This window comes from Punica granatum, chromosome 8, assembly GCF_007655135.1.
Source record: "Punica granatum isolate Tunisia-2019 chromosome 8, ASM765513v2, whole genome shotgun sequence".
NCBI classification, from domain to species: Eukaryota; Viridiplantae; Streptophyta; class Magnoliopsida; order Myrtales; family Lythraceae; genus Punica; species Punica granatum.
Window position 1 is genome coordinate 25,144,927 of NC_045134.1, and position 12,951 is coordinate 25,157,877.

The window sequence follows — 12,951 nt, forward strand, 5'->3', positions numbered from 1 at the left end:
GAAATATGATTTTATTATGAGATATCTTTTAAAAATATATTTTTTATTAAAAATAATTTCAAATTTTAGAAAATTTTAAAAACTTAGAAAGTCCATTTTAAAAATTCATACTGCCTTCAGTTGGAAATTACTATAGTATCCAAAAGATTTTATGGTATTTTTAATTTTTTAAATGAAATATTATTTTACAAGATTTTGTTGCTATTTTTATAATTAAAGATAATTTAAAATTTTAAAAATTCAAATAATCGAAAAAATTTCATTTAGAAACGAAGCGTTATGAGACTATCTGGCTAAGCCCACCTCGTATCTTGCTTCATATATATATATATTGGAATTTATATTTTATTGTACTAGATCCATTGGATTTCCCTTATAACAAAAATATATAGATAATAGTTTAAACTGATTCAATTGGTTTGATGTTTATTTTTCTTACCACTGAGTGAGTTTTATCTCTCATTAGTCAGGACTCTTGGGCTTCTGAATTTCACATGCTTACAGCAAGGAAAAAAATCAAATAGAATGATTAAAAATGGTGTAGTGTAATGGTGCACGATCTCACCAGATAAATAATATGATTAAAGAGGTTACTAATTTAATACTCATGGTGATTATACTTGTGTTTCTTTCTTAATTATTATGATTTCTATTTTTTTCGATGTGAACCATGGTATTCGGAAGCCCAATTGGACCCCGATTAATCCAATACAGTCGAGTCAGTCCATTAAGGAATAAAGCTCTCACAGCGTAGATTTTTTGCATTCACAAAGACTCGAACCAGATATCTTAATTAAGCGGAATAAATGTCGAATAGCTTGAATCAATCGTATCATGATTTCTATTTGATAGTACGTGACTCATGGGACTACTTTGTTAAAAAAAAGAAGAAGATATTTCTTCGATGGGTCGGATGCGCATTAGTAGACGCCGGCCGGGTAATGACCCGAGCCGGCACAAATGGAGAATTCTCCCCGAGAGAAGAATCAGCTGCTCCGGCGGACTACGAAGCTTCTCGCTTGAGCTCACGTGGCAGATCCCTATTGGGTAAAGAACTTCAGTTGACGTGTCGGACCAAAAGTATACGAGAAATTCCGAACCTGTCCTCGTCTCCTTCGTTGAGAACCCCAAAATCCGTCTCCGGAGCCCTGTGATTTTCACCTCTTCTCCGATCAGCCATGAAGATCAGTAGGTTCAGTGCTTGGAAGGTCCTCTTCTCCCTATTGATCCTCTGTCTCCACCCCGCGGCTTCATCCGCCCGGTCGTTCGTGCTCTTCCTCTCGCAGGACGACATCAACGACATCACCAACTCGCCGGATGACATCGATCCGGCCCACCTCGACTCGGCCGAGTGGGACGAGTTCGGTGAATCGGAGACCAAGCCCGACGAGGAGCTCGACCCGGGCTCGTGGCGCCCGATCTTCGAGTCCGACTCGGAACTGGCCCTGGCATCCGAGGCGGAGGAGCTGTACTACTCCGGGGTGGACAAGATGGTGTCCTCCGTGAGCTCCGGCGACGAGAGGCCGATGGAAGCGGCCGCGTCGGAGATCGAGGCCAGCGCGATGGCGGGATACCCTCACGCACAGTCGGCGTTAGGTTTTCTATACGGAATGGGGCAGATGCGGGAGAGAAGCAAGGTTAAGGCGTTCTTATACCACCATTTCGCTGCTGAGGGAGGGAATATGCAGTCTAAGATGGCGCTTGCGTACACTTATTCTCGGCAAGATGTGAGTGAAAACCTTGAAATTTGTCGAATTTTCAGTGATTGAATTCATTTGTTGTCCCAGTTGTAGCTCTTTTTGGTAAGATCATCAGTAAAGCTGGCTCCTTTGAATTTGTTTGAAATCGAAGAGTCGTTATTCCTTACGGTTAAGGGTTAAAGATGAAGAAGCTAATAAATCTTTGGTGAACATGTTACAGATGTATGAAAAAGCAGTCAAGCTCTATGCAGAGTTAGCCGAAGTAGCGGTAAACAGCTTCTTGATCTCTAAGGACTCTCCCGTGATCGAACCGGTTAGGATTCACAGTGGGGCAGAGGAGAACAAAGAGGCCCTGAGGAAATCCCGGGGCGAGGATGACGAGGACTTCCAGATATTGGAATACCAGGCACAGAAAGGCAATGCCTTGGCGATGTACAAGGTCGGGTTATTCTATTACTTCGGGTTGAGAGGATTGAGGCGTGATCACGCCAAGGCATTATGGTGGTTCTTGAAGGCTGTGGAGAAGGGGGAGCCCAGATCGATGGAACTCTTGGGAGAGATATATGCACGGGGAGCTGGTGTTGAGAGGAATTACACCAAGGCCTTTGAGTGGTTGACCCTTGCTTCGAGGCAGCAGCTGTACTCGGCTTACAATGGAATGGGGTATTTATACGTCAAAGGATATGGTGTTGAAAAGAAGAACTACACCAAGGTATGATACCTGTTTGAATAATTCTGATTCTTAGTTAATATCTTCTATCACCTTCACCTTGTCTGTCCAGTAATTCATACCCGAGGTTAGGTAAACCGCATCACGTGATCTTCAATCTTAGAATTATCATCATTCTTCTTTGGAATCCAAAGCATCAGTTAACTTCTGCAGTTACTTTCTTAAATGATTGTAAGAGGCAATGTCCACCATTTGTGTCAAAATCAATACATCATCATTACTTGCTATTTGCAGGCTAAGGAGTATTTTGAGAAGGCTGCGGACAATGACGAGCCCGGGGGTCACTATAACCTCGGGGTGATGTATCTCAAAGGGATTGGGGTCAAGAGGGATGTGAAATTAGCTAGGAAATACTTTATATTGGCTGCTAACTCTGGCCAACCCAAGGCATTCTACCAGCTCGCAAAGATGTTCCACAAAGGCGTAGGGCTCAAGAAAAATCTTCCAACGGTAAAATTTTGAAGCATAAATTCATGTTGTCAATGCAGAATAGTTGCTGATCTAAAGATGTTCCTTGATCTGTCTCTTTTTTATGGGTTTTCTTGCATAGTTGTTTCTGTAATCTCTGCCTGGGAATCCCATGATTTTAAATCTTCTCCAGCTGAGTAAAAGTAAATATGAACCGTAAAAAGTTACTTGAATCTAAAAGTTTAGAATGGATTTCTGAACTTCCAGCTTTAAATTTTTGCCATTCTTCTTCCTGGCATGGATTGAAATCGATCATGTTAATTTCCAGGCTACTGCATTTTACAAACTAGTTGCTGAGCGTGGGCCATGGAGCTCCTTCTCTAGATGGGCACTGGAATCATATTTAAAAGGTGACATTGGGAAGGCGTTCCTCTTATATTCAAGAATGGCTGAGCTGGGATATGAGGTGGCTCAGAGCAATGCTGCATGGATTCTTGACAAGTATGGGGAACGAAGCATGTGCATGGGGGAAGCAGGATTGTGCACAGATGCAGAAAGGCATCAAAGGGCCCATTCTCTATGGTTGCAAGCTTCTGAACAGGGTAATGAGCACGCTGCTCTGCTGATTGGAGATGCATATTACTATGGTCGGGTAAGTACTTCAACAGAAGCAGAGCTAATGAGTTGTTTAAAGTTCAGGATTTAACTGTTCTTGTTCCTCGCTGCAGGGTACTGAAAGGGATTTTGAGCGAGCAGCTGAGGCTTATATGCATGCAAAGTCCCAGTCAAATGCACAGGCGATGTTCAACCTCGGTTATATGCATGAACACGGTCAAGGGCTACCGCACGATCTGCATCTGGCGAAAAGATATTACGATCAGGCTCTTGAGATGGACCCTGCAGCTAAGCTTCCTGTCACACTGGCCCTCACTAGCCTGTGGATAAGAAAGAACTATGCTGACAGCTTCCTCGTGAGTTCTCTTGCTCTCTCGGTTAACCCGAGTATATTTGTTCTATCAATTCATGCATGCACACAGTTATATTCTCAATTTAAATAGAGGTTGTGATTTTAGGTCCATATGATTGATTCGCTGCCCGAGCTCTATCCGAAAGTGGAAGCTTGGGTGGAGGATGTGCTCTTGGAGGAAGGCAATGCCACAATTCTCACTCTTTTTGTCTGTCTCCTCACCGTACTATACCTCCGAGAACGTCAGAGGAGGCATAATGCTCCCGCTGACGTGCCAGCACCGCATCATCAACCCAATGAGCAGGCTGCAGTACCAGTACCAAACTAACAAATTACAGTACAAGGGAGGTTGTTCGTGATTTTCATTTTCGTTGCGAGAGGAGGGTGAGATCTCTACTCTCTACTTGCGGGACGATGTATAGGTGTTGAAATCAGATTTTGGTTTTTCGAGCAATTATCTCTGGGGTTCTTTTATCTTCCAGATTCCGAAACATGTAAAGTACAGAGGCTGTAGGAAGGACAGGAATAAGGAAATGCCATTTGCCTCCAATTATGATGGAGACTGTATTTTATCTTAAGTAGATTCGCAGCAGAGCAGATAACTAATACAGTTGTAGAAGTCAGAAAGTGAAGTTTTGTAATTCTATTGATTCATTTCCGTCTGGAGATATTTGCTCATAGTTGCAGAATTGTCTTGTTTCGGGTACGAAAGAGGTTGCAAACTCAGCTTCTGATTACTTGTTCCTGACCTCATCCTGATTATTACAAGTTACAACCATCTGGACAATCACTTATGACATGTTCAAGTGATCGTCAATCTTCGGCCCAAAAGAATTATTTCCTTCCCGAACAGATTTACGAACAAAGAACTCTTTCTTCTCCTTTTGTGACATTCTGCATCAGTGCGAGGAGGACCAGAAGGCGATGCGATGCGATGCCTCAACCTCTGGAGACCATCTGATTGGAAATTTTTGAGTAGCTTCTGATGAGCATCTCATGAAGGTTCTTATTTTCTGGTTGCAGAGCAATCATCCATAGTTCTCAGATACTTCTCAGCTTCACCGAGTTTCCCACACCAACACAAGCTCTCGATCAACGACGAGAGAACTAGTGGTGTTCGAGACAGCCCTTTGTACTCCATTTCGTAATAAAGCTTGAGAACTTCCTCCCCTTCGCCTATCCTTCCGTAGCCGGAAAGTAGAAGAGAGTACACGACTTCATCTGGTACAAAACCTTTCTCCAACAGAATGGTGAACGTCTCATTGGCCGCCTTCACATGCCCTACTTCGCAAAGCTTCGCCACCAACTTATTGAAAGCCAAACAGGTCGGAACCAGTCCCCTCTCCATCATTTTCCTGCAGTACTGCAAGCTCTCCTCGACTCTCCCCACCATAGCCAAGCCATCAACGAGAAGATTGTACGTCTCATCGTAGGGACTCAAACCCATGTCCTCCATCTCTCTCATCAATCGATCCGATTCTTCAATTCGCTTATCCCTGCAATACGCTCCTATGAAAGCAGTGTACACAAAGGCATTCGCGTTGAATCCTCTCCTGATCATTTCCTCATGTATGTCCCATGCGGCATCTATATCTCCCGACTTCACCTTCGCGTAGATGGTCAAAGAGTAGGCAACGGTATCGAAGATCATGTTCCTCTGCAGCATCCTCTTCAACAGAGCCATACCTTCCACAATTCTTCCCGCGTCCAAAACCCGATAAACTAAGGTAGCATTGACGATCACAGCAGGAGCACACCTCTTCCCGTGGATTCGGTCCAAGAAATCCACAGACCTCTGCATTTGTCCTTCTTTGCACAAAGCACTGATCAGGATCCTGATAGTTTGTTGATTCGGGTAGATTCTCTTTTCGATCATATGCTCGTAAATCCTCCAAATCAGACCGTCACTCCGATCAGACCTCTGAGTCTGAGTAACATGAAGCAAACTGTTGTAACTCGCGAGACTTAAACGAAACCCGTGTCCCTCCAAATAACGAGAAACCTCGAACCCGGTTTCGGCCATCCTCAACTTAGCATAACCCTGCACGAGCAAATCGAACACCAACAGTTTCGACGAGGAAACCTCGTAGCTTCCGAGCAGAAATTCAACAACCAACAGCTTCGAATCCGATATCTCAGCACTTCTCCTCAGAACTGATTCTATCAACACTTTGGCATCCCTAACGAGCTGAGCTCCGACTAGGATGTGAATAACGAGGCAATAAGAGTGAACCCCGTGGTCGAAGCTCTTCACCTTGGCCGCCCAGTGGAAGAACCCCAGGGCACATCGTGCATCAGCTGGTTCCCTCAATTGGAGGAGGACTTCCCTCACCATCGAGTCGTTTAACGCCAAAAGATCGAATTTTTGCTTCAGGGTATCCCAATTCCATCCTCTCCGGAACGAGTTACATATCGAATTGACGATTTCATCCGATTTTTTCTTTGAATCAGACTGGACTGCGGATTCAGCTAAAGCAGAGTAAAGATTGGGGACAAGGAACCGGATGGGATTCTTCGTTGGGACACGAACGAGGGATGGGATGATTCTGCGAGTTAAGGACATTGGAAGACTTTCACAGAAGTTCAGTTCAGCTCATCATATGAGAGATGGCCACAGTTGGTAGATTGGGACGGGAGAAGGAGCAGTAGCAGACTGTAGACCAGGAGAAACAATGCTAGAAGAAGATGAAGAAGATGATCATGATTTGCAAATTTATGGAAGAGTTCATTTTTGCACCCTGAAGTTTGGATTTGGTCACATTTTGCACCACAATGAAAAGAGTCTCACATAACCAACCGATCAATGTAATTTGCGTGTCACATGTAGTTTGGCAGTGCTGAAGCTGATAAAAAAAAATGTTGAAACATAATTACTGAAAAATACATATTGATTTTCATAAGCTGGGTCATGGAATTATTTGGCAAATTAATGTTGAAAATGTAGTCGGACTAATTGTTTGATTTTCACATACTTCTTTGGGGTTTAGAATGTTAAGGTTGAGAAGATGACGAGAAACTATTTTCCAATCTTTTAAGTTTTACTTGAGAAATTAAGATTGAGCAAAATGATTAGAAATACGGCCTTGTTTGAAAATAAAATTCAGTTTTATACGTAAATATATATATATATATATATATATTTAATTGCATTGTAATAATAACGTAGATTGAGAAAATAAAAAAAAATAATGAATAGTTGAGATAAAATAATAATTATATTGTTGAATTAAAATAAAATAGAGTAAAAATAAATTACTCCAAAACCAAATGAGGCCTAACCATTTTAACTCAATTTTAAAGTGCAATTAAGTTCCAAACCTGAAGGGTGCATATCGAATCATCATCAGTCTCAGTTGCTAATAAATTACTGTGCTAGGAGCTTCCTCTAACCTGTAGTTGCTGGTAAGCCTCGACATTGCTGGGATTGTGCTGATGACCAACAAGCTCAAGAGGACCCTCGGAGAAGACTTCGGAGCCATTGTCATGAAGCTCCAGCTTCTCCCCCCTCCCCAGCATCCTCCTCCCAAGGCCCCCCATCCCCTCACCGGCCTCTCCTTTGCCTGTCTCCGACGCCTATATGACTGCTTACTTCTCTCCCAGTCTCCCTCCCCACCGCCCTCCTTTCTTTCTATATACATATGTATGTGTCTGTGTATACATATATATATACACGATTATTTGTTTCCTATGTTGTTCACAAAGGACAATGTGATGCGTTTGTTAAATTGAACGCTGCTACTTGTGTGCGGTGTAAGCAGAAAGCATTTCCAGTATATTTCTCTGAATTACGTACGCTTGGTAAAGTTCTTGTTTGGTTGGTTTCTTTGTCGGCCGCTTTACTGTGTTACCGCGGCTCGGTCTAATGCTTGGCAAAGTTTGGTTGTTAGTTATTTATCATGTGGGTCGTCTAAGTGTTTGAAGATTGCTCGCTTCATACTGCTTTGTGATGCACTCCACGTCATTGTTGATGAACAATGAGCCGGCACCTAATAAGTCTGGGCTTCCAATGTGATTTTCAGGTTCGACATCGAGGGGCATGTCACGGGGTTCAGGAATCCAGACTGGGAGTGGACCCATGAGCCGGACCATGAACATCTACCGTCGTCTCCACTCTAGTCGATGAAGGCGCCGCTTGTGCCGGGAAAAATGCTGTTGATGAAATGGCTTTTAGGTCCTTTTTTTCCACTCTGCTCTGTAGATTTCATTCTGGTGTCACTTCAATATTTTCAAGATTTTTTTCTTTTTTGTGCTTCGGATAATCTAAATTGTTTACCAATGCTGTTTTTTTCAGTATCACTGGAGAAAATAAGCAGCATGGTACGCCCCGTAAATCCTGCAGCACCTTCACGGGTACCTGGTGGATCGTGCAGTGGAGCCGCTGTCGCTGTTGCTGCTGATCTTGTTGATTTCTCTTTGGGTGAGTCTATCATATCCTTTTCCGATTACTTGCCCCTCCTGGAGTTTCCCTCTGCATATGCTGATAGCCCATGATTATCTTCTTCTGCATTCTGCTCAGTAATATGCATTACTGCAAAGCGTGATGTTCGGAATCTAATGCTAATGCACTGCTACTGGAATTCTTCCCCAGCTTGTTTTCATATCAGGTTAATCGCACCAGTGAATTATGGTCTGCCACGTAACTTTCACGGGAGCCTGCATCAACTGAAGCCTGTGATTAGTTCGTGCAAAGAAAGCTTTTGAGACCCACTAAGCTAGAATTACCCGGTGGATGGGGAGTTAAGCCTCATATTTTGAGTTCCAGGCAGGTATCGATACTGTTGGAGTCGTGAGAGTTCCTGCAGGGTACTGTGGTGTCATTGGCTTTTGATCTTCTCATGGGGCTGTTTCCAGCATGGGGATCATCTCCATCTCGACAACTCTGGACGCTGTTGGTGTGGATGTCTTAAACTCATAAGTTGCAATTTTTTTGTCCAATGAAGTCATTTCCATTTCCTCTGAAATCTTTTATATTTGCCTGTTGGATATCACGACAAGTGCCCTCTCTGAGTGTCCCTTATAGCAAGAAATGGTGGGGATCGGTTCTTACTTGACACAGTTCGGGCCCTGTATCAGACCTTGCAAGAACTGGCCAATATCACCGCCAGGGCTAAATCGGCTAGGAGTGCTATCACTCTGGAAATTTCTGCTGAAATCGCTACTGAAAAGGTGTTTACTACTAGCATGGGATGAATTTCTCTAAATGCAGGAGTTACATTTGATCATGAGCCTTTTGATGATTCTTGGTGTTTTTTTTCCTCCAGATGTCTTAGTCTTCTTTGTGATAACTTACATCATTTTCATTTTATTTATTCTGTTTTCGAGTTTTAAGGCACTCAAGCATACAAAGATAAACAGTGCAGAAGGCAATTAATTTCTATACTGGACTGAATGCCAACAATGCCACTTATTACAGCAATAGCGCAGCTGCAAGTCTAGAACTCGGAAGGTATCAGCAAGAAACCTATTTGCTATTGCCCATTGCTATTGCTATTGATAACATGTATGTGAGCTAAACCTTTTGCCTTCCTTCTGTTGATTTTCAGTTTCCTTCAGGCCGAGGCTGTTTGTACCAAAGCTATCACTCTGGACAAAAAGGGCAATCTCATCTCAGGGATGACCCTTCTACTATATTAGAGTGTAGGACCTTTTAATTACACAAAGTATTGTCTTTCAACGTTTGAGTAGGTTTCATTTGCTCGATACGATTAGATTTCTGTTACAATTTGCTCCCTGATGAGTGTAGATCAGACCTTCTCGATCCTCACTGGCTTGTGTTCACTTTCCAGAATGTGAAGGCCTGCTTAAGGAGAGGCACAGCTCGAGAGATGCTGGGCTACTACCAGTATGGAAAGCAATTACTTCCAATCTAATGCCCGTAATTTGATTTTTGTCTGATTTTGTCGTATTATCGTTAACGAGTGAACTCTGCTAAACTGTCCTGCTTTTATTCATTTCACTATACATCTCTACATCATGTCACTCATTTTCGAATGTAGCAAAAATGGAAGCTAAGCACTAGAGGTGAATGGACTACTTTCTACACGCAAATTAAAAGCACACTGCTTCAGCTCGGTTTGCAACTCTCGGATGTAACGATTATCGTCATTTTTTTAACATGCAGACTTCAATTACTCACTTGTCCTAGAACCAACCAACAAGAGAGCAGCCCTTTCTGCAGAGAGACTGAGGAAGTTGTTCCAGTAATGGATGATTAAGTATTGGCGTGCTTCCCTGCTCATAATGGCCTCATCTTGCAACCTCTGCCAGATTTATTTGGCCTAGAGGATTCCTGTTCATTTAAGCAGAATCACTTGTCTCAGATGATTAGCTCGGGGATGCTCTACAATGGAAGACGACAATGGATCCACTTCTTCCTCCCTAAGATTAAGGTGTTAGGAGCAAAAGTAGGTATACTTGACTAATTGTTGTCAGCAGCTTGATCTCGTTTTCCATAATTCTGATGTGCTTATCCAATTTTGTTCAATTGAAGTTTTACGTTCAGGCTGTAATTCAAGCCCAACAGTTAGGTTTTGATGGGATCTGAAGACTATCTTCAACTTATTTATCGATATAACTATTATTTTTGGTGGCTCAAAGTTGGAGTGCTTGAATTGTCAATGGAAGAAATAGCAATATTTTGGGTTGAATTAGTCGGTTGGATCAAAATGAATATTTGAATCATCAGCAAAATCAAAGCACCTATACATTCTGAACTCTGAAATTATTGAATCGGATCATTGAATCTTTGCAAAAGAAGCACAACATCTAGTTTGTCCAAGCATTCAAGCAGAAAGAGTTGGCAACTGAGAGACCACCAACCTCATCAATCGTACTCCAAGAGCTCCTCCAGCTGTTCATCTGTCCACTCCGGAAGTGAACTTTTTGAAACCACTGCTTCTTTCAGCTCCTTAATTCTGTTCATCTTCCCACCTTCTGCACCTTGAGAGGCTTCTCTCGTGTTCGACATCCCGCTGTTGCCTATTGTATTACTGTCTGTTGAATAGCCTCCTTATCCATTCCCTTGTTTCATTCCATCACCACTTTCAGAGACTCCTACAGGATTGCTGTCAGTCATCAGTACATCCATTTCAGCTTGTTCTAATTGACTCCCAGCATCATGTGTTATTGATACAGGTTCCTTCTCTATGGAAGAACTGTGCTCTCTGCGGCTTAGACTGCTGTAGGAATCGACTGTCCTTAAATCATCATGCTGTTCAGAATGTCTTCCAGCAAGGGTATTCGCACTCATATTCGCACTTTGTCTGAAGCTATTCATGATCCCATCAATTCTTTCCCTTAACTGAGGAACTGCTGCCTTCGGTCGGCTTGACTTCCCATAGTTTTCTGTTCAAAAAAAGGGGCACCACTTTCTTTTAATAACTAACGCTCACTCAAATTTGCATACCAAAGCATTAAATCATCAGGATGACACAAAGTATTCCACAAACACCTTGGTCTTAAATTAGAGCCGAGGTAGACAATTACCTGCTACAGAGGTATGTTTCACTGGCGGTGTACAAGAAGTCTGTTCTGATATCGGCCCCATGTCCTTAGAGATGACCTGAAAAATGCACATAATTCTTCTAATGATAGTGTTCTGATCTCCTAGATGATTGACGAAGTTTTCAGCATACGGTTTAATGCCAAATTAGACCTTCCCCCGATTATAGAGGGCGTAAACATGTACCTTGACCACATTGTTCAAAGTTATATTGAGATAGCGAGAAGATCGAGCAGGGGAAAACACAGCAACCTGAAAGTGCAAATATAATATCTGATGTTAATAATGCCAATAACAGTACTTGTGATACTTTATTTTTTAATCAACCAAGATGCAAGAAACCTAATCATAACCATGCTAAAACACTGCTTTCTTTAGGAAAACGAGAAGATCTAACCTTTTGAAGTATTAGAACTGCACCCACAGTTATGTCCTTCCCAAAACTACCGTAGTTGAGGACTCTCCGGTGAATGGTAGCCCCAATCAAACCAGTAGGATCCTGAAACATTTGATGTCATTCAGCATTTGCGAGAGATAGTCTCCACAAATATATCTAAACAAAAGGGCAAACCCCGAAGATATATGTAGGTCCGGTTCATAACAAGTGAGTATACCTTAAGTGTTACCAAGAGATCGCCAAGACCATTTGGATTGCAAGATTTGATAATTGCAACCACCTACGCATATCAAATCATCAAGAGAATTACTACAAATAGGAAAGCATCTGCATCTTTTTCATTTCCAACTGTATGCAGTTACAAATTTACCAGTAATCTTAGTAAAGGTTCCGAATTGTTTGGTGATGGAAACTAATGGTTTATACCTGAGCAACCTTGTCGGTGAGATTTCCACTCCTGATGGAGCACAGAGGTGTCCCAATCGCCACACCATCACCACCCACCAAACCTAAATGGCATCCGAAACCGAAGAAGTCCAAATTATCGGGCCAAAACGAAAATCGTCAAAGGATCTAAAAGTTAAGATGCACACCTTCACACCTAACGAAATTCACTGCACAAACCCATGGATTTAGGGCAAAGTCGCCATCATCTTCATCTCCATTCTCGACAGCCCTCCTTAAGTATTCCTGAGTAGGTATCGGGGCATCTCTATCATCACCCTGCACAGGGACCTTCGAGTTCCGAACCTTTCGCTGCATCGCTACTTGTACAGCTCCTGCGGGTCCTGGGATCCGCCGTGACAAAGATTTCCAACTCTCCGGCTGTTGCAGGAGCCGACGTGATGTCTCGGGCTCGACAATGGAAACGGAAGCTAGTATCTGAGAATTGGGCGTAGGCTGTGAGATGGATGGCTCTTGTGGAGCGAGGAGCTGAGAGCAGGGTCTGAGAATGGAAGCGGGAGGCGAGGGGTTCAGTGTTAGGGTTTTGTTGAGCCGCCGCTGCGGCGGAGGAGCTGCGTCAGGGCTGAGACCTTGCCGCTTCGAAGGGCGGAGGAAGGAGGAGACCTCCGAGTCGTCAATGTCAAGCGCTTCCCACGGCTCCATTGTCGTCCGATGGAGCGCTTCTCTTCTCGTCCGCCATTTACAGGATCGCGCGGGAAGGACGAGGGAAGCATTTCAAATGGAGGAGAAGATGCTTAAGCTTGAACAATATGGGCCTGGGCCAGTATTGGGCCTAGGCTTGAA

General features: G+C 43.1%; 3 protein-coding genes and 1 long non-coding RNA gene across 6 annotated transcripts; 2 read left to right on the top strand and 2 right to left on the bottom strand.

The window, feature by feature from the left end:
* Positions 1 to 1,041: 1,041 nt before the first annotated feature.
* Positions 1,042 to 4,459, top strand: LOC116187706 (ERAD-associated E3 ubiquitin-protein ligase component HRD3A). The gene is made up of 6 exons (XM_031516610.1): positions 1,042 to 1,727; positions 1,921 to 2,412; positions 2,665 to 2,880; positions 3,167 to 3,490; positions 3,567 to 3,809; positions 3,912 to 4,459. The coding sequence occupies exons 1-6, from the start codon at positions 1,179 to 1,181 to the stop codon at positions 4,131 to 4,133; spliced, it is 2,046 nt and encodes a 681-aa protein (XP_031372470.1). The 5' UTR covers positions 1,042 to 1,178; the 3' UTR covers positions 4,134 to 4,459.
* On the bottom strand, positions 4,439 to 6,484 carry LOC116187707 (pentatricopeptide repeat-containing protein At1g66345, mitochondrial). The gene has a single exon (XM_031516612.1). The coding sequence runs from the start codon at positions 6,366 to 6,368 to the stop codon at positions 4,812 to 4,814; it is 1,557 nt and encodes a 518-aa protein (XP_031372472.1). The 5' UTR covers positions 6,369 to 6,484; the 3' UTR covers positions 4,439 to 4,811.
* Positions 6,485 to 7,163: 679 nt separating this feature from the next.
* On the top strand, positions 7,164 to 10,389 carry LOC116187126. 2 transcript variants are annotated; one of them, XR_004151990.1, is made up of 8 exons: positions 7,164 to 7,445; positions 7,825 to 7,976; positions 8,097 to 8,222; positions 8,394 to 8,971; positions 9,135 to 9,251; positions 9,349 to 9,442; positions 9,592 to 9,647; positions 9,927 to 10,389. It is a non-coding gene; the product is annotated as an uncharacterized LOC116187126 (long non-coding RNA). The 2 variants fall into 2 exon arrangements; XR_004151989.1 differs by having other exon boundaries at positions 7,164 to 7,976; positions 9,927 to 10,386.
* LOC116187125 (uncharacterized protein C17orf53 homolog) lies at positions 9,830 to 12,859 on the bottom strand. 2 transcript variants are annotated; one of them, XR_004151988.1, is made up of 8 exons: positions 12,297 to 12,859; positions 12,130 to 12,212; positions 11,921 to 11,983; positions 11,704 to 11,805; positions 11,493 to 11,558; positions 11,291 to 11,366; positions 10,625 to 11,149; positions 9,830 to 10,094 (listed from the first exon to the last, which is right to left on the bottom strand). XR_004151988.1 is itself a non-coding variant. In XM_031515728.1 (7 exons), exons 1-7 carry the CDS (start codon positions 12,808 to 12,810, stop codon positions 10,815 to 10,817), a joined length of 1,239 nt encoding a protein of 412 aa, XP_031371588.1. In that variant the 5' UTR covers positions 12,811 to 12,859; the 3' UTR covers positions 10,493 to 10,814. The 2 variants fall into 2 exon arrangements, 1 of the variants encoding a protein (XP_031371588.1); XM_031515728.1 differs by lacking the exon at positions 9,830 to 10,094 and having other exon boundaries at positions 10,493 to 11,149.
* Positions 12,860 to 12,951: the final 92 nt, after the last annotated feature.